At 39.0% G+C, this 25790-nt stretch overlaps 1 protein-coding gene across 1 annotated transcript in view; it reads right to left on the bottom strand.

Annotated features, from left to right (window-relative positions):
* LOC139218828 (astrotactin-2-like) overlaps nucleotides 1–25790 on the bottom strand; it is a 251718-nt gene that overhangs the window by 189199 nt on the left and 36729 nt on the right. The window contains exon 2 of the mRNA XM_070850535.1: nucleotides 19949–20136. Within this exon, the coding sequence (XP_070706636.1) occupies nucleotides 19949–20136 (188 nt within the window). The remainder of the gene's footprint in view (nucleotides 1–19948; nucleotides 20137–25790) is intronic.

A 25790-nucleotide genomic window follows, 5' to 3' on the forward strand; every position in this document is an offset into this window, starting at 1 on the left:
TCTTTTTTGTTATTTTGACCATTTGTCATTTTCTGCAAATAAATGCTCTAAATAACAATATTTTTATTTAGAATTTGGGGTGTTGTCAGTAGTTTATAGAATAAAACAAAAATGTTAATTTTACTCAAACACATACCTATAAAGAGTAAAATCAGAGAAACTGATAATTCTGCAGTGGTCTCTTAATTTTTTCCAGAGCTGTAGACACATTGATATGAGTCTATATTGTTGACCATCCATTTTTCTATTCCCTCTTCCTTCTTTTTTTTTTTTACATGCTTCCATGAAAGAAAACATTATGACTGTACACCTAGGTGGCAAGGACGCAAGAGCACAAATTCCATACACATAACGAAGAAAAGCTCAATCACATCCTCAAACCACTTCAGACTTCTCAATGGCCAGGAAGTTTTAATGTTCAATTACATTGATCCACTCTTCACTCCTGGTTAAATAACTCCTGTAGAGAATTAAATGTAGAAGTTTTTTATATGTACTTTGGCACAGCTATGATTTCTCTATGATTTATACAAGCTCCTTTATGCAGTGAAACGACACTACTCAGAGCCAACATATGCTCTTTGGTTTAGCCACCATCTGTGCACAGTGGAGGCTGCGGCTCACTGGACCCCTAGTAACCATGCACCTCTCGCTCCAGGGGAAAAGTGGACTACTGCAATCTTTAGTGTATTCTTAAGAGCGAAAGCCACTGTGAAATAGTCACATGCTGAAACAGAAATAAAGGTAGCAGGTGACATAAAAGACAGATGACATGCCTAGGAACATTGGACACTCGTGCTAGGTAGCATAGGTAGTATAGGCAAACGCACACATGGCACAGGTGTACACGTTGTCATATACATGGTCTGGCTTCACATGCAGCCAAACACACCTGTCATTTTTGTGCTCATGCCACTGTGTCAGACAAACAATGCCACTCTTTACCTTTCTCTGCAAGTTTTTTTTTTTTTTTTTCTGTCACCTCCCACTCTTTCTTACCATCCCTGCCCCCCCGCCCCCCCACCCCCTCCTCTCTCACCAGGAAGTTAAAGTGGCATGTGCCCTAGCATCTGCTCTTCTATTCTCTCTGTCCAACCAGAAGTCACAGCATGAATGACAGGACTTGGCTCTCTGGTTAATGTTTCCACTTGGCTAATTCACCTTGGAGAAATCATGTCTGTCCATTACCTGGGCTCATGAAGAAATAAGTACTAGCCCCAGACACATAATACAGACACAGTGTAGCCAGGATGATATTAGCTTCACATGATCTGGCTTGTAAGGTGGTAGACCGGGAGATTTTTGGCACTTTTGGTTGTTTCAATTTACATAGAAAACAGATTCAACTGTCTGCCCCATTTATTCATGCAATGACTCACTCACTTGCTAGATGAGTCTGAGTCTTAGTTGCAGTTTTGATGTACGACATAATGACAACAAACACACCAAACCAGGATCTTTTGTTTCCCCCTTTCCAATACATGTAAGTGTGTAAGTGGCTTTGCGTCAACACTGTGCTCTTGTTAATAAAGGTTTATTTTTCCCTTTTCTGCTGTTGAAAAATGTAATACAAAAAGGCCTGTGCAAAAAAAATATGACATATCTCGATTGGTTAGGTAAAGTTTTTTGATGCCAGTGAAATAATCTATTCTAAAGTAACCACAGCCCTGGCTATGTAAATCACTAGAGAAATTACACTGACCAAAAGCCCGTACCTAATCATAAAATCTGATTACACTGTGATTGAAAACTGAATGAAAATCTCCCACAGCTTAACTGGAAAGCACCAGGTCGACCTTTCCATTTTGTCCCTCTCGCCATGGGAACTAATACATGTTTCTATCATCCACTCCCCATCCCCTTTTCCATCGTCTTGAGTCCTAGCCTTTCATTACTCCACCTCTCTATCCTCCCCTTTTACATGCCACAGTGCTCTATCCTACACAGGGAGAAGATCTGAGGGCAGATAATACTGTCTTGAGCCCTGGCATTGTGAATTATAACAGAGAATTAGGGCTGATTTGCTGGTGCTCCCGCCCACCCAGTGCCTCTCTCCCAGGCTTTTTCTTGCTTTAGCCTATGCCCTACACCCACCACTTTTTTTTTCTCTCAGCCAGCCTAACAATAAGTCAGTTTTAGGGGATCCAAGCTCGGGACCTTAACAGAACGATGAAGTGTGTATCCACACAGAGATAAATGACATCTTAGCGCTGAAGGGGGAGTTCTGTATACATATGCAACACTTGCAGAACAGTCGTTTTTCCATAAAAGGTACCCTTTTAAAAGTTTGTAATATGAAAAAATGTATTATTTTCTACATTCCAAAGCGCTTTAAATTCCAGTGCCATTGCAAACACTCATTGTAAAATGTAAACATCACATGCACTTTTGTTGATTTCCTAAAATTGTAATGTACGACAACAGCCCAACTGCTTCTGTCACTGTTTTAGAAATATTCCTTATCAGACATTGTTAGTATTGATTATTGAAAATTGGTATCCTCCAGCATTACATCCTCTAGTCTCGTGTATACTTGATATTGAAATGTTACTGTTATAACCACTCCATGAAAGAGCGGTGAGTTCTGAGAGCATGACAGCAATTAAATTGGATCTGTTTCATAATAAAGGAAATGGGACCCCTGTATTGTGTCATATCAAGCTATTGGCAGCATGGCTGACAGAGAACATCAGTATTTACTAAAATCTACGGCGCATTCAGTTAAACATTTTTCATTATACCACCCAATGGGCATTTCAAAGTGTAATCATACATACATTTGTTTTGGCTTATGAATGAAAACAGTTATCTTTGTTTTCAGGTCCACTAGTCTGTTTGTTGTCTGGATACATGTGTTTCAAGGAAAATTAGGCTTTTAATTTATTATTTTTTTTGATTTATAAAATGATAGCCTTTGACTGAGTCATTTTTACACATTACAAACAAAACAATTACAGAGCTGACCATTCGAAATCCCTCCATAAGTTTTATTTAATGTAATTACACTTAGTAATACAATATCTAAATAAATAAATAAGCAACGGAATAGTTGAAAAAAAGATGAATGAATGCATTAGTTTGCTACCCATGAGGTCATCCCTTGGGGGAAAGGATTTTGCATTTGAAAATCACACACGTTATAAAAAAGGTTCTGCATTTAGATAATGGCTAGCATTTGTTTTCTTTTTTTTTACCCACCATTGTAATGGAGCCTGCATATATTTCTCAGTATAATGACATCCCACGATGCTTACTGTTTGCATGGTAACCAAATATAATTGCCTGATGACCATGCACCGCTGCTTGCTCATTACTGTGGCAAATTAATACTGCTGAAAAAGAAGAGACTGCAATGCCCCCACAGTCTAACACCACCCCGCCCACCCACATTACATTATGGCTCTTTCATTTGTTTTTTTTAAGAGATAAATGATATCTTCACATTGAGGCAGTGTAAGCCAACTGTAAGCACACGTGCCCGCCTCTGTGACATTTCAGAGGAAGAAATGTGATTAGAAACATAATGCCAATATTTGCAGTGGTGTCACGAGGGGCCAATGCAGGCTTTCTACAGCTGTTGATAACAAGGCAATAAGAGGGCCTGGACAATGAGGCCCTTGGGGTGACTTTGATTGAGAAAAAGGAAGGGCTGAGGAGTGAAAGGGGAAGGGGATGGATTTTTTTCGCTTTTGTAAAGATACAGGCATCGGAGTGTGGACAATGGTGCATACTTGTAAAGAGCAGCATGTGGGAAAATAATGGTGGACACATACGCAGTCGTTTTGTTTTTCCATTTTTCTCGGAGAGCCATTTTTTTTCCTTTTAAATGTTGTTCAAGGCTTGCAAGGATTACTCAGATTGTCCTTTTATGGTGTGCAGTCAGGAGCAATTGTGTGGTATTTAAAAGAATACCGAATAAACATGGGACTGAAACTGTGAAATGAATGACTTTATTTTTGACTCTATGTTAGAGAAAGAAATATCCTTGCCTTGAAAGCTGGATGGTGCAATGGAGCTATGTGTGATTATAGGTGTTTTTATGTGTTAGTGTGTGCTTGTGCCGGTGTACCTCCATCAGAGGCAGCTGGGGCCTCAGCCCTTGTTATATTCCCTGTCGTTTAGCTTGACGTGAGGCCTTTATTTGTATCTGCAGCTGTCGACCAAGTGTTACCACAACAGCTTGTGAGAGTAGACCTGTCAGCGAGCGCCAGCCACTGAAGGGGAAGGTATTCTTTGTCCATTCGTGCCAGATGCAATCAAAAACTCACTTTCGCCCTCTCTCCTGCACTCGCTGCAATCCCTGGTCTCTCCCATGCTCCTCATATCACAGCAATGCCTCCTCTCTTCACTGGCAGCTCCACACCACACATTTCATGTTATACACAGCATAGAGTGTTCCTATTGACACTTGCTTTCACAAAGGCTCAAGGTTAAAACACAGAAGTCTGCAGGTAACATGTCCGTTTGTCATTCCATCAGGCTTAGGGAGGGGGGGGGGGAATAGAAGTACATGTTTCTGCAGAGAAAACATGCAATGGTTTCAGATTGCTTTGAAAATGCTAATAGATGGCACAGGTCTGAATAACACTTACAAGCTCAATTCAAATAGCACAGATGTTCCCAATTGGTGCTTGAGTCATTAATGGCTGCTAGCAAAACACATCTGCTGTCATTAGCACTAAGGGGAGGGAAAACAAGCAGTTCAAATATACATTAATGGGAAATTTCCCCAAGACTTTAATCACTGTGCTTTAAGGGGCCATTAAAAGAACAGCAAGAATTGGGACGAATCAATACTGAGGTATAGAGGCGGAGGAGGAGATGAGAAAAAAAGCCGCTCGTCTACCATCTTAAGGTAGTTAGTATGGCACAGCTTGGTGTTGTTATCTTTAGAGTTCATAGAGGTTAATGGTATATGTAGTGGGGATGGTCTAATTCCCAGCAGCAAACATCTCAGAAGTGATGCGTCAACAGCAACTGAAAATACTTATTTGCTAGTGTCCCCTGGTTACAAGTGTCCCCCTGGTTACCTAACAAATGCCTGAATAGTTTTAACTCTGTTTTGCGCGCGAGACTGCCGATGACAAGCTCCGAGAGAGGTCCAAACAAGCAGTCTGGGAAATACAAAACATGTGAATAAACAAAATAAAATCTATGATATCAAGAACGGTGACAGGGAGAGCTAAATAACTATGGCACTTGTTCCCACCAAGAATTGAGTGGTGAAGATACATATTCAGATGCTTCAAAGTAAAAGAACTTATAACATTATATATAAAAAACAGTCAAAGACAAATAATTGAACCAAATGGTTCCAAATGAAAATTACAATATAGAAAAAGCTTCAGGTCAAAATCAGGCTAACTGTATGTATGTTTTAATCTGAGATTGTATATTCTGCTAATTACATGCCAGAAAATACAATCTCACATTTAAAGTCCAGTTAGCAGATGTTTTAATGTTCCTAGTGTTTTACTGCTGCAATTACATGTTTCTAAAGAGGCCACATTACTGACTGGTCCACTTAATGGCGATCAAACCTACAATTTCTATGAATTGCTTCATTTTCATTTTTTCTGAATACACTGATTAAGCAGGCTTTGATGGCAATTCACACACACACACACACACACACACACACACAGAGAGAAAGATTGTTGTAAGCCATTTACTGTACAGTAAGCAGTGGTTTTAAGGGGATATGTAAGATTCTTAGGCAATGTAGTTAAACTATCTTATAAACAACGTACATTCCCTCTCCACACAACCAATTATGCACTTGTGCACATCAGCTGTTTTAGAATGACAATGTGCAATCATATCACTTCAGCATCTACACATGCATGCACACACAAGCAGCCAAAAGCGCATGCATAAACAGTTATTCAGTAATCCTCTCCCTTCAGCATCAGACTTTTCTTTTGTTCCCCTGAACTCCTGGTCTCCATCGGTAACTGTTACCCAGGCAACAGAACAGACAGAGAGAAGGTGAGTGAATGGGCAGAAGAAAAAGCGAAAAAACAAAGATGGGGAGGATGTAGCCACTTCTACCTGAGTTTGTCTCTATTAATAGTATCCTCCCTCTTTCACTTGCACAGCAACTGGAAGTCTGAAGGGAACTAATTTGCTTTGGTCATGACACTTGCCCAGCCAAACAAGTGCTCTATTACAGCACTTTGTGTTTTCAAGCATGCACTTGCGGTGTGTGTGAAAGAGGGGCGGCCAGTTTGTGCATGTGGTGAAACATCAGTAACTCTGTGCACATTTGTATCAGAGGGTGTTTTCTTAATAGATCTTTAAAAGGATCATTGTTAAGAGAACTATCTAAACACTTTTTTTATGCAGATGTACATATAGGGCAAGTTACATCTGCACATATGCAAAAAAAAAAAAAAAAAACATGCAGTCAGATACAGCGTTATGTTGTGCATTTAAGAATATTGGCTATGAACTACTGTATCAAAGCAGTACTATGTGTTTTCATAAGTGAATTCAATCTAAATACACAACAACCAAAGAAGGTCTTCAGGTCAAATCCATCAACCAGCTATGGGCAATCTGTGTGGTCTTTCCATTTCCCATGTCTGCACGATCACACACAGTCCAAAAACAATAAAAACAATAATTTGGAAACCCCGGCTGCCCATGAATATGTGTGTTATTTGCATTTGTCTGTCAATGTGTGACAGCTCTGTAAAGGATTTTCGACCTTTCCAGGGCGCACCCCATCTCTTGCCCAGTGATTGCAGGAATAGGCTCCAGCCCCCTGTGACCATGCACGCAATAAGTGGTTTAGAAAATGGATGGATGGATACAACAAAACCATTCAAATTCTAAAAGGGGTGAGTGATCCCAAAAAGTCTCGTGGAAAGGGAGAAGCCTGCACATACATCAAAGCATGCCCACTCACATATTCTGTTAAACTGCATGTATCGTAGCACAGACAGTCATGTGCATAATCGCATAGCATTTCAGCAGATTCAGACCTCAAGTCTGAACTTGAAGTTCCACCTCTGCCACCTATAAGTAAGAAAAGCAACAACAGCAGTGACTTTGACTTGCAGTTCCATGTATACAGTTATATATTAGCTACTGAATATCTAAGAGTTTTTGCCACTGCAGGGGCTTTGTAACTCGGGGGACTGTAAGGACTAAAACAATAGATTTGGATGTTATTAACACGAGGCTCTCTTGTCTGATCAAGTGCCTGAAAAAGCATGATGTTATGCCATATTCCTGGACGTTTAAAAGGGGAATTAAATGCCCGTTTAATTTGATGTTTTGCAGCTGCAACTTTAAGTGTACTTCTATTTGAGTATTTCATATCCAGTGGAAGTTTGTGTGACATGCTGATGTTTATTTGATCCGATATCTATTTTACTTACTGGTGGTACTTGGTAATTGCAATGTCAAATGTACAGCCCTTCAAAATCCATCTTCATACGAAGGAAGCAGAAGAAAAGAAAACTGCAGCTGGAGCACTCATCGCCTGCAGGTGGTGTTTCAGACTGTCAAGTGTTGCAGGCACAAAAGCTACAGGTTGTTTTGCCAATCGGAGGCGACATCAGTATGCCTACATAACTCCCTTTCCTATGAGTGGCACACATTAGCATGTGTAGAACTGGTGTGCGGGTGGTGTAGAACAACTTCACTTGTGGAGAATATGCAACCTGCTTAATGTGAATGGGTGTGTTTGTGCATGCTGAGCAACGATCCATGACATGATGTGCATCCAAAATGCAGATGGCTATGAATCAATGTGCATTGGGTTATCGTCAGTGCATATGCAAACATCTACTTCAAGAATGGAAACGCTCATTGAGACATTTTTGACAAAGAAACTGACTAATGACCCTCTGTAAAGGTGACATTATTACTAAAAAGCTTTTCTCTGCTACACTCATGTCACAATCAAAGCTTGGACCCAAGCCATCACGACAGTAGCACAGTCCTTGAAGCAGCACCGCAGCACCTGACCATGTGTTTAGTATCCTGCTAAAATCTGGGAACAGAGCAGCTATGAATGAGAACGTGTGGGAGCCATGCCAGGGAGCTTCGGTGCAGGGCTGCTTGTACCATTCTCTCCCCTATGGATACAAGTAAGAGGAGGGCCAGGGCCAAGCCGAACACATAAAGAACACCTTGACCTACTGTATACGCATATGGTGTCTCTCACTGTAGAAGATTATGCTGAATAGTGGTCTGTAACAGGGCCCTGTCCTCCTTACGGACTAATTAAAGGAAATTAGACTTTTTACACTTGCCCCAAGTGTACTACTGACCTCATATCCATGCTCATAGTGAAGGCAAAGTGGGATTCATACATGATGAGAACTGTAATTTTCTAAAATTAAAGACAATGATAAATGTGCAGTAGACATGAAGTTATTAGGGGATTATTATGAAACACCATGTCCCTTGTTTTCTAATTACATCAACAGTATAATCCCCCAACAGTGTGTCACGGCACTAATGGCTCTGGTTAAGAACAATTAGCGAGGTGGTGAGGCAGGTCATTCATTGAATTGATGGACAAGTGGGGAAGGTGCAGACTAACATGTTTGTCTGATAAAAAGGCAGCAAACACTCCCGTTTTCAACTGGCAGGCAGGGGGTTCAGTGGGAGAGACTAAAGCCTGGAGTATGATATGGGCGTATTCTCTGGCATTAACATAGATTATGCCATCATATACTTCCACATATTGTTAATGGAGGTAGTAGCGGGCAGTGTCAAATTAATCAGGCGAACTGTAAAGTAGGACACAGGAGAAACCCAGAAATAGGAAATATATGATATATTAAATATTAGCCATAGCGTTCTCTTGACATTTGATCCTCTGTTCTGTTCTGTTGCAAGGTAACTTTTGATGTTACCCCAATGCTAGCCTTGATAGGGACATGCAAGGTAAAACAGTTTCAGGTAAGAGGACGAATAGTCTTTCAAAAAGACCCTTCTAACTTCCAGCCAGAACCAGAAGGAACTATACCAGGAATAGGGACACTAAGGCCCACTCCTGCAACTAGGCACATTTAGAGAGTCCCAGTGGATGAGAGGGTCACCCCAATGTGACTGCATGTTGCAGAAAGGGGAGAACACTAACTGCTGTTTTTCTGTGAGCACCTAATAACAGGTTGAAGTAGTTTGCCTTCCTGGAGAATTGTGATCATAGGAAATATATAAATCTATAGTAGTACTAGAAAACATTAAGGGCCACATAAGGGTCTTAGATGCCTGGAGAGGTAGTACCGTATTTTTTGGACAGTAAGGTCAGTAAGCACAACCAGAATTAATACATAAGGCGCACCGGATTATAAAGCGCACTGTCGATTTTTGAGAAAATTAAAGGATTTTAAGTGCGCCTTATAGTCCGAAAAAATACGGTACTAAGAAGAAAATCGTCTCTGTTCAGCACACATGTCGTATGTTGTTATTGAACATCTGTGCTTGTCATGGATTGTGGAAAAAGAACACCATGCAAGGGGACTAGAGTAGTGGCATGGGCTGAAATAATACATTACCACATGAAAAGGCTGCTCCAGAACTCATTGTAGCTATCATCAATAGCTATTACAGACTACAGTTGATGGCAGTCATCCACTGTTATCCCTACCAAGTCCTCTATCTTATCTCCAATGGATTGTTGGAATGACGCAGCAAATAATTAGAGTAGAGGATGCTTATTTGTGGAATGAGCTCATATGGTATACTTTCAGAAGACAAAATAAAGGATATGGAGAACACTGGAGAACCCGCTAAAAAGTAACAATTAAGCACTCTGGACAGAGGGCAAGTTCATCAATGTAGAGAGCTCATTGCAGCATTTATTGAGGGGAAAGCCGAGGGGCCCTGGCTATTGTTAGACTGCCACAGATTAAAAGCGTCTCTTCAGCATATTGCGAATTTATGAACAATAATGTGCACTTGTGTTGGCAGACTGCAGCTGCAACATAGCTGAAGATGATTCTGTCAGTTGCATGGCTGCCAGGCTACAGTGCCACATTGGTTAAATACCAATATGCCCAATCATCCCTGCCCAATACAACTTAAACATTATTTGCAGGTCTTTCTGGGGAGAATGAGACTTGGTTAGTCCACTGTTGGCCGTCACAGTGACTGTCGATCAGTCATTATTAAAGGCCCCTACAGTTATAAGGGCTGAAATAGAATGAACAAAACTGAATTTGAGTTAGAGAAAAGTCAATTTAAAAAGAATAAATATTAAATTCACTAATCATTTTCAAGCTATTGCATTTAATTCAAAAAGGTTCTTTGCAAATTCTTTTTCGGATTAATTCAACAAATACACTCTGTCTGGGACCCATAGAGCTGTTTGATGGTCAATCTGCCATTAAACTTTCCTAAACCTTTTCTCTGAATTTGGCATTGTGAGAAACAGATTCCAAAACACACCGTCACATCATCGGATGCCTATGAGACGTGGAAACAGATGGCCCAATTAGTTTTTATTGATAGGAAAACATGCATCAGGGTCTGTAAAAGAATACTGTCTTATTTTCATGTGCCAACGCTGACTATGCTACAGACAAACAGACACGCTACCTTGATTATGCATATCCTAGCTCCTATAACTTGACATCTTCTCATCAGGTGATGACATGTCTATCACTACAGGGTTTTAGCTGTCACACTGGAGCTTGGTGTGGATGTTAAAAAAAAATCCAGACATCTAGAAGCCACAATCATGTCCGAACTCCTGCACTCCGGAGCAGCAAACCATGTTTTACTTGTAGACATGCCTGGTGTGTGCTTGGGTCATCAAATGATAAGTGTCATATGACGTGCTGCTGCGCTGCAGTGGCAATGTGTTTTAGACTTGAGGCAAATCGTCACTTTAGGTCTAGGTCAGTTGGTAAACCATTGGTTTCTTTGAGATGGAATCAAGAGTTCCAACCCAGAGTGATTCAACATACAACAACTGTAACCAAAAAGTTACAATTTAAAAAAGAACAATGTGCGCTTTGTGTTTAACGGAAGATTATTCCATGTATCTATCATTTTTTGGCTATTATTTACTGTTTATTTTTGCTTCTTACAGGGGAAAAATAACTATTTACAGTATCGATACATTTTTAAATTATAACATATAACATGCTAAAATGTATACCTGCAGTAATAAGTAATGCAATGTTTTACTTTTAGCTTTTTATTTCCATTTTTTTGATGTTCTGTAAATATGAAAAAAAAAAAACAGTAAATATGAACAGATTTGTCATCATTTCATTGGGCTCAGAGTAAATGAAAAGAAATAAGACCAGGCCTCCATATCTGAGGAGGTACAGTACTTCACATTCCAAATAAATAAAACTCCTTTCAGGTGGATAATCAAGTTAATGTTTGGTTGACTTAACAGTAGCTGAAAGCTGAATGTCATGCTCAATACAAAATTTCTTTTGTAATTAAAATATTTTACCAGGGCACCAAAACATTATTTTTATGTAGGTATCTTGTCTTTCAAGGCATAAAGTGGCCTTGAAAGACATAAAAACCCAATAAATGTGAAACCCAGAGGAGCGCAATTTATATAATATACTAAGTAAAAAAACCTGTGTGCATGCACACATCGAGTATGCTGAAAGAGAAAATTAAATCAAAAAAAGTTAATGATAAAGGATTTCTTTTTGAGAGCGCTCTTCACTTGACATTAGAATGGTCATGAACACCTTCCAGTGCCGATTGCTATTCCAATGGTAAATGGAAAAATAACAGTAATGAACACTTTCAAATTCAAACAAAACACATTCATCTTTTAGAATTCAAGATATTTGAGATATGAGCTTAGATTTCGGACATTTGCCTTCATCCAACACTTTCACAGCGCTCACTTGCTCACTATGTGATATCTTACACAATGTATTTCCCAGGGGTAAAGTCGGAGTAGAACATCCTTCCCTCTATGGATGTATAGAATTGTTTCATCATTCACATAAACTAAACTGTTCTATTTTTGGTTGTGTAAAAGCTGCACTAATCAATATTTTTATATTGCATTATTTAACATATGTAGCTGTTCAGACCATGAAAGTACCCTGATAACATTGGCAACAGTACTGAGGCTTAGGCACTTTAGCTAAATAGCTCACACACACACATATAAAAAAGGGAAATAGAGGTGGGGGTGAGAATTGTTTTACGAAGAGTCATATGGGTCATTTTGGAATCTGCAATATACCGTCTTTTAGGTATGAGGACACATACAGGATATAAAGTCAGAAAACTATGAGAACTATATAAAGACACCTTTTTTTTGGACCAAGTTCAGGTGCACTGATACAAGTGCATAATACTACCATTATACTCTTTCCATTTACTATTCCAGTATAATACCATTACAATTATGTCTGTGTCAGGTGAGTCCCTACTATCTGCATTTTCCAGAAAAGGGATGCATGCAACATGACATTCATTAATAACTGATATCTTAAAGCTAGTCTCATGTCTTTAAAACCGCCAGGAAAATACGGGCAACGCACACATAATTCTTCTTCTCAATATTAATTAGATCTATTACAATTATTCTTTTTTATGGTATTAATGCTGAAAAGCTGGCAAATGAGAATACTGAGACTTGATGTACCACTTCAAATATTTATGTGATGTCTGAGTAGAACTGAAGCAGTACTTATTGAGCAGTGGTGAGGTAAAAAAGCTTCATTAATGGCACAGAAGAACAATTCAGCAAATCACTTTTCTAATAATCCATAACTCTAGAAGCTTCATGTCAGTCTCTTAAGCTGCTGGCTAACAGTATTTCAATTAGCACAGATTTTGTATTCATGGTACAATAATACGCGTATGTAAAACTATAGAAACCAAAAGGTGACTGAAACAATTAAAGCTTGGAGCAATTAAAATGTAACTCACTTAGACTTTAATGTAATAATTAAAAATGTCCTCACCCACAGTGGCATTATGGCTGCCTGTGCCAGGGCATGTTGAAAATTAATTTCCGTAGACTGTGATTCCGCAGGAGCCACAATTGCCTCAAATGCCTCGATGACCCACCACACTGATGATCATATATCACCAATGACTGCTTAATTATAAGAACGCCATTTCAACCGTGTAGGGTGCACTGTATCTTCATGCATATCTATCAGGACAGAGATAAGAATAGTAGACCTCCCTTCACATTGTGTGAGCTCAGGAATATTAAATGACCCCAGGCATGTGCCCAATTATAAGAAAGGAGCCAAACTGATTTTAAAAATCTATTTCTATTCATTTTTTTTGTTTTGTTTTAGTCATTTATTTTGTTTTGGTGGTTACCTAACTGATGTATTCAACATAACGTCCATATACACAATGAACCGTGTCTAATTACCATTTTGTGTTATACTACAGGCAACCAGATCTCAGGGAATCGATGATTGTGCTCTGTCACGTGGCATAAGAAAGACTAAGAAGTGCCAGCCTTTAATGCATCTTACTTTAGCAAAATACCACCTGTCCTCCCAGTAAACTCAAACATGCCATTTCTTTGAAAAATCATCCACAGTGCTACACACAGTATGACTGATTCCTGTTTCCTCTGAACTTCATATTCAAATTCCCACCACATTATATCATCCCCACTACTGATGAGAAAGAAATGCAATTACATCTCACATATAATTCTTTTTCCCCCCCAAAAAAAATTTTCTGTATTGCTTCTTGCATTGTGCATCATGGGTTGTTTCTGGTGTAGAGGTTGCACTGAGTAGAGAAAATTGCTTTTTCTCTGTGATCTGTCTCGGCTGTGGTATGGGGGCTTTGTTTAAAGGCTGCTTCAGTACATCTCAGAGGTCTTATCAAACCACCAGTGTGACTCCTGTCTAGAGGCAAAAAATAATGTGATTCATGGAATTATTAACATCTAACATCATTTTTTTCTTGCTGCAATGCTGTTAAAGTTCTTTCTGAAATGGTTTAAAGTCTATCAATCATCTTTGCCTGTTAACAGATCTATTATTCTGTGTATGTGTGTGTGTGTATTTGCGCAGGTTTCAGTGCCTCTCATGTTCCCATTTTTGCTTTGAACTAGTTGCGCAACAACTACATTTTACTAGTCTGAAGCTGCAGTAAGACAGTGACAGACAGCAGTGAAATCAAATGAAGTACTTCAGTGATACTGATATGTAGAATATTACCCTTCCAATGACCTACCATCACAGTTTAGCTCCTGCTAGAACACAGCTCAAAGGTGCAAATCAAATAGAGCCAAGCAAAGACTAAAAGCAGTTTGACAAAGAGCCAACAACAAATAAAATCTTTGCAATAGTTGCTACGGTGTATGCGATTGCACTGATGACACAATGCAAATCAAACATTTCCAGATAAAAGCCAGCAAAAAAAAGATGATGTATTTCTGGGTGCATTCGATTACATTACATGACAGACTGTAGCACGCAGTCGGTCAAAGTCAGACATCGAAAATAAGGGTGACGTGGTTAGGGGAAGTGAGTGGCGGGTTTTAAAGAATTAAATGGTTAACAATATCTTGGCTTATACACACGGTGTGTCAAACCTGATTTCAAACATGCACATGAATGTACTGCAGTATGCTCTATGCAAGCCTGGGTAAAGTATTTAAATCATCTAAGGAGACGCTATCCTCATTAGCATAGCTATTTTTTTTGTTGACATTTTAAACACATATCATATTAACATATTATATGCCTTCGTCTTTAGTGTCATAACTTATTTTTAACATAGCATGTCATAGGCAGTAAGTGTCTCTGTCTATGTGAGCTAATGCAACAACTCATTCATCTATTTTTTTTATCTCTTTCAAAGGCAGTTTATGAAGTAGGTAAATGAATTATACAGTAGTTATTAATGGAATCTCATTTACTAACTGGCTTAAGAATAGATATGTCAGGAAAGTGTCTTGAAAAAGGATCAGTAGAATATAAACTTTGTAAATTATCTCTGCATTTATGATTACTTCTGATCAATGGCGTCCGGGGAATTCAATTTAAATTTCAGCATTTAAAGCATATTATCAGTGAACCATCAGTGTCAAAATGTTAAGTATAACTATGAGGTTGCAGTCATGAATTCATTTGAGAGATACTGTATATCAATAGAGAACACTGTGTTATGCATTCATAATAACAGAGATGTATTATTAAGTGACTGAAAACCACTTCAAAATGATATAACCAATGACCAGTGTTTGAGTAAGAGGAAAAAACAAGCAAACTAAATAAAAAAGGCAAAAGAAAATCGTCATGTAAAGTTCATGAAGCAATAGTTAACGCATGGTACAGTAGATAAAACATAAAACATGTTCACTTGTAAGAATAATTAATTAATCAATGAAAGAGAAAAGACTGTCAAACCAACCAACAGGTGAGTGTGAGTCATTTTGCGTAAAACAAATCTAACTGATTACTGTGTCAGTCAATTGTCATTTTAGCCTGTGTTAAAACCAATACGTGTCTCTGTGTGCTGCTGTCATTTGACGGAAAAAACAGTGTAAAGGGAAGGACAGCAAAAAGCAGAGAGAGTTGGGAGAACGATTGCTTGACTGAGTGAGAAACTGACAGCTCAATGCCAGAAGAATAGAGTGCTCACACTTCAGTCTGGCCCAGAACTGACAGGATCAGACATTGTGATGTTCACTCAGAGAGCCAGGAGACACCTTGGGGCCATGAGGCCAAACCACCACACCTTCTGTCCTGTTCTGACTGCCTCAGTATGCTTCCTCTGCTTCTTTTCCATACTTCTTAGCTCTTTGTATACACTAATCCCTATTTTTTTAAACAGTGTATGAATGTATATAATTGAAATTATGTTTAAAGCAGCTATAGTCAGTCTTTTGTCGCTAACAATGGAGCACACGGCTTGCATGTAAAGTGGCTGCTCCTAATAAAAAGCCCACAGCCACAGCAGGAGTATTGAGAGGTAAAATTATAGTTACTCTCTGTAAGGTTGTATATTATTGTTTATTGTGCAACTTGATGAGAGTTTTTTTTGTTGTTGTTCTACTGATACTGTAACTGCAGAAGAAGTCGTATCATTCATTATTCATTTCACTGCGCTTCAGTTTTCGTTACATTCACATATGCTATGGTTATTTATGTAATTTCCGAAGACACTGCAATGTCTCCAATAGTTGAAAAAACTAGGTAAGGTACGGTAAGGTAAAGTACCTGATGCTACAAAGAGGACAGTGTTAAATACCTCAGGAAGTCATCTGTTACGTATATCCTAAGTTAACAAAGGAGAACAAACGCTGCAGTCGAGCTAAACTTTTCTGACTCTTTGTTACAGACAACTGCAGAGTATTAACACTTCCCTACCTGATACCCACCAGGCCAGTTGATGATAAAGTCACATCGAAGTAAAAACCTTGAAAGTGCCTAGAAAGCTTACAAACATGTTTAAGGTCTTGTTTTTTCAAAGTTGGCATTTCAAAGTTGTGGTTCTGGAAACATTTTTAATCTAAGAGAAGTATGCTCAAACTACTTGGAAATTAAATGAAGGTCACAAGCAAAAAATTCTGCAGAAAGCGGAACTATGCAGACTCTTAGGAGAAAGATTTAAACTACAGGATTTAATAATGGGCCTTTGTCATGGAGGACATTTTGAAAATTCACAGTAAAAAGTGTTTTGGTCTTAGGATCCTGGTACTGTGCAGCCTACTCACTGTCACCTCAATAGAACAGAGCTATTATCTGTACACCTGTACTATTCCTGCTTTCATAATCAAATTAAATATCTGCTGAGAAAAAGCCCGATTTAAAAAATCTCATCGCCAATGGAAATAATATCGGCTTACAAGTGCATTGACTTGTTTCAAGGTGTGTGCATAAGGTGTGAAATCACACATGAATCTACTGTAAGTTCAGATTTATGAATGTTTATAACTATTATTATTGTCTTGGTTGGTCACTTTAAGGGCAAAGTGCAGTAATGATATAGCCATGGGCAATCTTGGCAGGTTTAAATGTTACTTAAATGTCAAAATGCTTAAATGCGAACGCTTTGACGGGTTTTAGAATAAGCTTTTATGTAATAGTGTGCTTACAGTACACACAGCAACAGTCAAGTGCTGAAATAAATGACAAACTTTGGAATCACAGTGTTATTACACTACAACAGTTTGTCAAGTTGTCAAGACAGAGATGTTTGGTGTTAATTCCGCACTGAAAATAATAGAAACCAAGTGATCTTTAAGTTCATATTAATCCATTGTATTTAAATCATGCTCCCGTCAGTTTCTATGGGATAGGCACACCCCTTCAATGTGTCACCAAACGTGTTTTTAGGGTGTGAGAGGAGGATATGGGGCTGTGAACAGGAGGTGAGAGGACAATGACTGAACACGGAGGTGGAGACAGAAATAGAGAAGGTGGTGGGATGTGCAAGGAGAGGTGAGGTAGAGAAAGTCAACAACGGAATACAGTAGGTGCGAAACATGAGATCGGAATCCTGAAAAGTCAAAATCCGGGGAGAGAGTGAATGGGGTGTTGATGAGACCGGGAGAGGAGGAGAGTGTATTAGCGATAAATCAAGAAGAGATGAAGCACCTAAAAGACAGTGACATTCGTGAAGATGAGATGATGTTACCAAATTTGTTTTTTTTCTAAATGCGGGCAGAGGGACAGAGGATGGCAAATGTACCATACATAAGGTGGTGATATTGCAGAGGTTGGTCTTAACAATGAAGTCTAGAGGGGAGAGAATATTTTAGTCAAAGAATGCTGCAGAACAGAAATATGTAGGAGGAGTGTTATCAGCCGCATTGCTGTGTGTTTACTCGTGTATATTAACAGAGACCTTCAGCCTCTGTAGATTTAAAGTCATAGAAAATCTTAATACACCGCAGTAATAAACCTGTGGTATGGCGATGAAAACACTACTGTTACACATACAAGAATACAGCACTGAGCTTCAGCTTGGGTATAAAGAAAGCTCAGGTCACTGTCTAACCAGCTTTCTATAACATCTACTAACAGTTGGTAATTGCATATTCAGTCTCCCTCGTACCCTCTGCCTTCACCAGATTAGTTTGACATTTGAAGATCTTAACCTACACACTAGACTTCTTGCCTATAAAGTCATTGTTCTGTCCGCTCACTGTATCAGCACCACTAACTCCGATGCTTCCAGTGGGAAAAAAAGCCTCAATACCCGCTGAGAGGACAAATAGTATGACAGAAGCACAATATAAACTGCTCTTCAGTGCAACTGTGCTCACCATGTGAACTTATTGTCCAATTAGCGACCGAGCTAGCGAGCTTTGTTTTCCTCAGCAATTACTCTTTCATTGAACTGAGTGCCATGCGATCTTGAGAACTAAATGCGATGATGGAATATAGATGAACAGAGAAAAAAAAGAGGAGGACCTATTGTGACTCGTCTGGCTGCTGTTTTAACAGTTAGCTTGCCAAGTATAGCAGTGGTGCAGTAGTGCTCTGTAAGCATGTCCCGCATCACCAAGATTCATGGATAGGGTTGGGCCCAGTGTTGCCAGGTGGCATTATCGTACCACAGACTCGAAATTATCGTATTTTGGGGTAAATTATCGTGCACCCGTCATAACTAAAATAACAAGCTTACTGTTACGTGATAGTCAAATATAGTCGTTCTATATGTGTTCAAAAGCGTCCTCATCCACTGCTGTGTGACTTCAGTACGGAATGGATCATTCACGGCACCGCAGCAGCTCCAACTTAGTTGTGTTACACTAACGTGTCCCCCATAAACAAATGACAGGTGGGAACTAATGAGCTAAATCATTAACTTTTTTGAGCCAATCATGCTCGTTATTCCAAGACCAACGTCACTTGTATCCAGGTGCTCGTATCTCACGCTAAACCAATTACGATTGGTTGGAAATGTCACATGATAAGAGATGCCTTCAGAGCTCACAAAAACTGTATGGCAGATTTGAGCAAGGCTGATTGGAACCACACGTTCACGGAAACTGTCAAATTATCGTACTTTTGGCCTTTTTTTGGATTATTGATCGTACATCGTACAGAGGGCAAAATTATCGTACAAATACAATAATTATCGTACACCTGGCAACACTGGTTGGGCCAAAAATGTTCAAACTGGTTTGATTTTAACTATCGATACCACAATCAGGACAACTGAACAACCGTTCAACTTAACTTTTCCTCTTCTGAAGTTTAACACCAATATTTAATCTAAGAAATGATGTTGAACTTTAAAAGGAACTAGAAATTTGTCACAGAGGATGCGTTGTGAAGTCTTGGAGGCCAATGCAGAGTTAACATTTACGTGTGGGTCATGTGTATACAGCATCTTCTGGTTGGGTAACAATGAAGAATTTTACAGGACAAATGTTAGCTCTACTGCATTAGCATCCAATGCTCGAAACACTCAGTCAGCACTCAGTCACTCGTGGCTCCCTTAATAGCCTTAACAAACAAAATCTTAACATTATGGTAACCACAATACAAGATAAATTTAGATCAGGCTGCTGATCTAAAATACTTCACAAGAACATTTGACAATAACAAATACCAGTTCAGTCAGTCTGCATAAAACCAGGGTTAAAGTTTGTACACCGAGCAAGACTGGCAAAACTGGAAACCGACCCATATCTATTTGTGGATGACATTTGCTGTGCAACTCTGGCGAGGCCTGATTTAAGCTTTAGAAAGGTTCATATGACAACCACCAAATGGGAAGATAGTTCTCTATACAGACTAGAATGACACGATATGACACTTCTTTTGGAGAATCAAAAGCTATGACACGCCATGAAAAGGATAATCATAAACAAAGCCAAAATATCAGCAAACACCAGCCACACATGATGCTGTGGATGACCGCATAGAGACTGTTAGACTTACCCAAAAATGATTGTCATCAGTGGTGTGTTTCTGCCCATATTTGCAATTGTACACATGCATTCATATGCAATTCTATGTATATAAAAAAAAAACGTTTTTTAGGCTTCATTACTCACCATAACTGAGATATGCAGCAGATGCATGTGTTCATGCAGGACATGAGCAGGCTCCCGGGCTGTTGGTTGCGTTGTCTGAGCTAGAAGCTCCGACTCAGTCATGGACACATGGAAGTACAGCGTCCCATTTTCCAACCACTGCTGCTTCCAGTGTACTTGAGAAATATCTTCTCCCGTGCCCGACATCTCTGCAGGGAACACAGAGAGTGAAAAAAGGTTTTGTGAGATCAACATTAATTCATGAGAAATCAAAATCTAAACTGCATATGCTGAAATAGATATTGTCCAAATCTTTTGTGAGAGTTAAAAAGAAAAATATATCTAAATAGCCTGTGAAGAATGAACCAAAGTTCAAATGTGATTCATTAGTATTCCAGTACAGTGCTCTGTCTCAGTGCAGATCAAAACTGTGCTGCAACTAGAAACCCAAACTCTTCAACAGCTGGACAGACTTAGTAGGCTGTCATAATTTTGTGCATTTGTGCAATTGGCTTAGTAACAATTACTGTCAAGCCAATGCATTGCTGAGCTGCTATGATGAAATCTTTATGATGGCAACTTTTTTCACCCATGGTATTAGTCAGAGATTTGTCCAAATTTGAAATTAATAAGTGGCAAGCATCACAAATGTTCCAGCCACCACAATCAATACAGCACTTCAATTATAGACAAAATGAGGCACAGATGGGAAAGACTTATTCCTGTTAATATCCCTTTGTTTACCCTCCTCTTTTTCTTGTCAGGCAAGAAATGTAGACACAGACACTCTACAAATGAGAAGCCAAGATTTATCAAGCTCGATTAAATTCATACGTCCAAAGCAGTAGGAGAAATGCTGTCTCACCGTTCAATGTCCTCCTCCTATCTGCATAAATCATCCTACATTTTCTACCAATATAAAACCATTAGCTCCAGGCCAGTGCTGGCATTAAGTTTCCAACATCAAAGGAAAGCTGGAAACATTTAAAAGCAAAGGAGAGTGAAACACGTGCAAAACGGGGGGGGTTTATGGGGCAATGGAAACAGGAGATGAAAAGGAGCATGGGGATCACCAGTTTTATCTCGATATGGATCATGGATCTGATGCTATGAAGTGGGAGTTGTTGTTCAGTAGAGGAGTACTGAGAAGCCTCAGGGAGCCTCAGATTGCAAGGCTTGATACAGTATTTGTCATGTGGCTGGGTGACAAGGGCATAGACATCTGCTGACATCTCCTATCAGTGGCAGGTAGCAAATGACAAATGGCTTTCAGTGCAGCTGGTTATTAACCCACTGACTCTGGGTCAGAGGACATGGACGGCAGGGGAGGGTTATGTGAGCTATGCTCAATAGTGCCATGGCTCCTCGGGTGCAGGGGGAGAGCATGTTGAACAGACATCCCAGCAGAAAAATGACACAACTAATGATATATAAGGTATATAAACATAATAATGCTCCATTATCTAGTAGGTAACCTTACTTATATGTAGTCAATGTAGGACTGCAATTACCAAGTATTATCTTTTTCTTATCTTTTTCCCTAACTGATCCAAATATCATTTCTTTTTTAAATTCATCAAGTAATTCTTTAGTTAACAAAATGTCAGAAAATAGTGAGAAGGACCAGCACAACGTCCATTTCATGGTGGTGTTTTCAGATCATTTGTATGATCAACAGCCTGAAAGTAAAAAGATTTGTATCTGGTTCAAAAGGCACAAGGCACAAAATCCTCACATCTGCAAAACAGGAACTGACAAATATTGTTTAGAGATAAATTAATGACATGAATAATCAATAATGAACATTGCTGTGAAACAATTTGAATTCTGACTATAGAATATTGATTATTTCAGCAGTAAGACAATGTACACATTCTCTCAAGTCTCTTCTGAAACCCCCGCTGAATGTACACTTTAAACATCCTCCCTCTTGCAATGGGGAGGTGTTCTATACTTTTGCTGACTACAGCTTATGATAAAATTTTGTAGGGTGTGAAATTCTTAAATGCCATAACTGCTGGCTATTCAACTCTTTATGTTTAATCTGCAGGCTGAAGACACACTGCTTGACCTTTCACCTTGACAGGAGATAACGCTTTGTCTGCTGGGCCAACAGTGAGGTGCCTCGTGCCATCTGTTATGGTTTTAAACAGAGCTTATCAAGCTCCTGTCAAATTTACCTTGGAACTTTGCTCTTGTGCTTTATGTGCATTTCAGATTCAGGCTTTAAATAACTCTGATTATGCACAATACTGACACATGGTTTGATCGAAATTAAAAGTGATTTTCATGTGAAGTCTTGCAGTAACAGAAGCAATCACATGCAGGATGGATGGACAGTAATAGCGATGCTAGGGCTGTTACCTGCCTTTGGACGATTGTTATGTAGATGAGGAAGCTCAGTAAGCATGCTATTTAAAGACAAAAGGATTGTGTGTGTGTGTGTGTGTGTGTGTGTGTATTTGTCCTCGCCTTTTGTACTGAGGCTTGTCATTGGGCACCAAGCCAGACTTTACTGGGATATAGGTGTATGGCCTCAAGGTCTGCTTGTAATTCATTAGGAGAAACATTATTAATGTGTATATGTGCATGGATGTGTGTATGTATCTACTATATGCGCGTGACTGCTCTCAGCAAGGGTGTCAGCAAAGTCCAAGGATAACCCAAAGGAATGCCATAGTGAACATTCCGTAGAATGCGGGGGGAAAAACTGCCTCCGTTTACTGTATGGATCACAAAGAAACGGTGACACGTCATTATGCTTGGATCCATACAGGGTAAAACAGCTCATTTGAAGTGTTTTTCTTCCGGATTATCAGCATTGCGGCCATTGATCTCCAGTAGGAGACAGACGAGAAGACATTATGGCTATCACATTATTCACTTATCTTTCGTTAGTTACTGGATGAAATAAAAATGTACCTAAAACAAAGAAGCTGTAAAAATCAATGTGAAAACCTCCCTTTTCACTTTTCATGAAGTTTGCACAACGGTAAGAATGGAAATATTGAAAGTTTGGTCCAAATCCTTGATAAAGCCTTCTTACGCTTTTGCTTTGCCTGAAGATGTGTGAAATCTATTGAACACTCAATGTCAGCAGAAATCTCATTACAACAGGTTGTGATCGTATAAGTGCTCTCTCTGTGTCTCGCTGTGTTTTCCTTTATCCCTTTTCTTTTATCTGTTTCTCTTTTAAGATCTTTTGTCTTCATCATTTGTAATGTTTGGATAGAAGTGTCGAGTTTAATACGAGTTGCTGAGCTTGTACTGTATTTTTCACATTCTTTAAATTTTGCCTTGAGCAAGAGTGGTCTCCACTTAGCGCAGTCTCTCCGAGTTGGATACTTGATAAGATGAGGTTGCCCACAACCACGGAGTAAAAACACGAAGGTCTGGGGAGGCACCACATAGTGGAGACAACTCTAACCCTGAAAACTTCTTAAATTCAGGTTGCTTGCCATAAAAACAAAAAAACCCTATTGACTGCAAAAACACAAAATACAAAGTTTTACTCCTAAACGCCTTCATGCTCAATTCAGGATTTAATCAGTGCAATTAAATCAGCTACATGGGAACATCAGGGGAGATACATCTGTTGGAAGTTTTTACAGATAAATCTTAACAAAATGCTGTATTTTTCCAAATCCAGTCTGCCATCTCCATCACACCGAGTTACACGCACTAACATTAGCAGCTGGAAGTTGCTCAGTGAAATTAAACGCACACCACCCTGATTAGCAAAGCACTGTCCACGGAACCAACAACAAGCAGTACCGTGCGTTAACAAAGTCAGCTGTCTCACCTTCAACCAGGTGGTTGTTTGCCTTCCTTTGTACAGACATCGATCACCGTACCAAATTTCAGCGTACTGAGCAAATCTGATCTGACTGCAATCTTGTTATTATTATTATTGTTTCTTTTCACAAGAGACAGCTGTTTTCAGCACGCAAGCTCTAAAAACCCACTGTACAACACCTGTCCTGTACCAAACACCAGAGAAATTAACAGTTTCCCTCAGGAGGTGGTGGAGACCAAACAAAAATATTGTACTTAAATTTATCAGGCTGACAAACTCCAAATGGAAGCCAATATTACTCCGAATCTGCTAGATGTGTAAATAAACAACTCTTTTTCTTTTTTTTTTTTTTTTTAACACATTTGCAATATTATCTTCATTGGGAGATAATATGTCAGTGTTTTATTTACAGTTTGTTTATGCTGGCCCCAGTTAAGCAAGAGCCTTTGTGATTATGCATACAAAGACATTGATAGCATAGTGAAAATGACCAAACTACTGTAGGTAGTTTATTTGTAGGATTTATTTGATTTATTTGTTTGTTGTTTATTCATTAATCATTAATAAATCAATTATAATTTATTGATGATTAGTTATTAATCAGCTTGTTAAAAGTAAAATCCAGCCTAAAATTTGATATACATTTGCAGTTCCAACACTTGAGTGTTTGAATTAGTGAGGATTAGCAGTTCCTTATGCTGAACAAGAGGGAAAAGACTGGTAATGATGTCATCCAGAGACAAATCCTGAAGCTGCTTCACTGATCATGAAAAATGCCTGTAACACTGTCAAGGTACCCATGGTGATTTCACTGGGATGTGGGTATATTTTCTGAATCACAGCTGGCACTCATTTGAAATGAATGTCTCAGAAATTCTACGAGCCCGCAGAGTCAAAATTTAATTTAGTGTCAATGGACCATCTCCAAAATGTATTACCTGAATACATCTTCAATTCAACCCTCAATGCTGGCTTGGGAGAGGGTAGTCAGTGTTTGGAGATACTCAACTTGTGGTCTTTATGAAAACTGTCCTTGGCATTGTGTACTGTAATAATAATAATAATAATAATAACAATAATAATAATAATAATAATAATAATAATAATAATAATAATAATTCATCATCATGTATTAAAAAAGCAAAAACAGCACACATTACTCTCATTATCAGTTATTTTGATGCAATATAGTCAAAATCATGACAAATATGCCAACATATAGCAGGCTGTGTGTTGACACTGACTGACTAGGTTCAAACTACTGTACAGGAGCTGGCAAACATATGCATGCACGTACATTCAGAGTCCTTTGCCTGCCTACACAAAACCTCACGTTACCACAAGGTTGGCATTCATCAGATTAAAGGTGATCATAGCAGTACAGAGTTAAGTGATTGTGCAAGCCTGACAGCTCATGACAGTTTGTCAGCTCGGCAGCAAGCCCATGTCATCAACATTTACTATGATGAAAGCTGGCACCCTAAAGACACTTTGCTGCCTGTCATTACATATGTGGCATAATACGTCTGTCCTCCCGTGACTGCATCTCGCATAGTTCAGGATGCCTATAGTGTGGATGTCTTGTGACAACACAATAGACAGATGAATATTCACTAATTCATATGGGAGAATAAGGATGGACTCAATGGTTTCAAATACCTTAGCCCGAAATGAAAGCAAGAACCAAAAAGGAGAGGTGAAAGAGGTATGCGAGCAAGAGAGACAAGCAGACAGAGAGGAAGAGACAGGAAAGGCAAGGGGATTTATCAGTCTGACACTCATCAAAAGTGTTCAAAAATATTAGCATACCTTCTAGACATTCAAATTCTGCCGCAAAATGTCTCTGTCAGATGTGACAAAGGCAAATTCTACATCTTTTCAGTTTTTGACTTCACACTACTGTCAGGTGCCTGCTCTTTGGCAGCAAAACAAACAGGTAGGAGAAAAAAAAGCATCCTTGATTAGCGACTTAATGGTCTTAATGTCATATCCTCTCATTCCCAAAACGCTAATTGTTCTAGTACCGTTCTTAATGACCTGATAGGAGCTATGGAATATTAAGGCAAA

Source organism: Pempheris klunzingeri, chromosome 19 (genome assembly GCF_042242105.1).
Source record: "Pempheris klunzingeri isolate RE-2024b chromosome 19, fPemKlu1.hap1, whole genome shotgun sequence".
NCBI lineage: Eukaryota > Metazoa > Chordata > Actinopteri > Acropomatiformes > Pempheridae > Pempheris > Pempheris klunzingeri.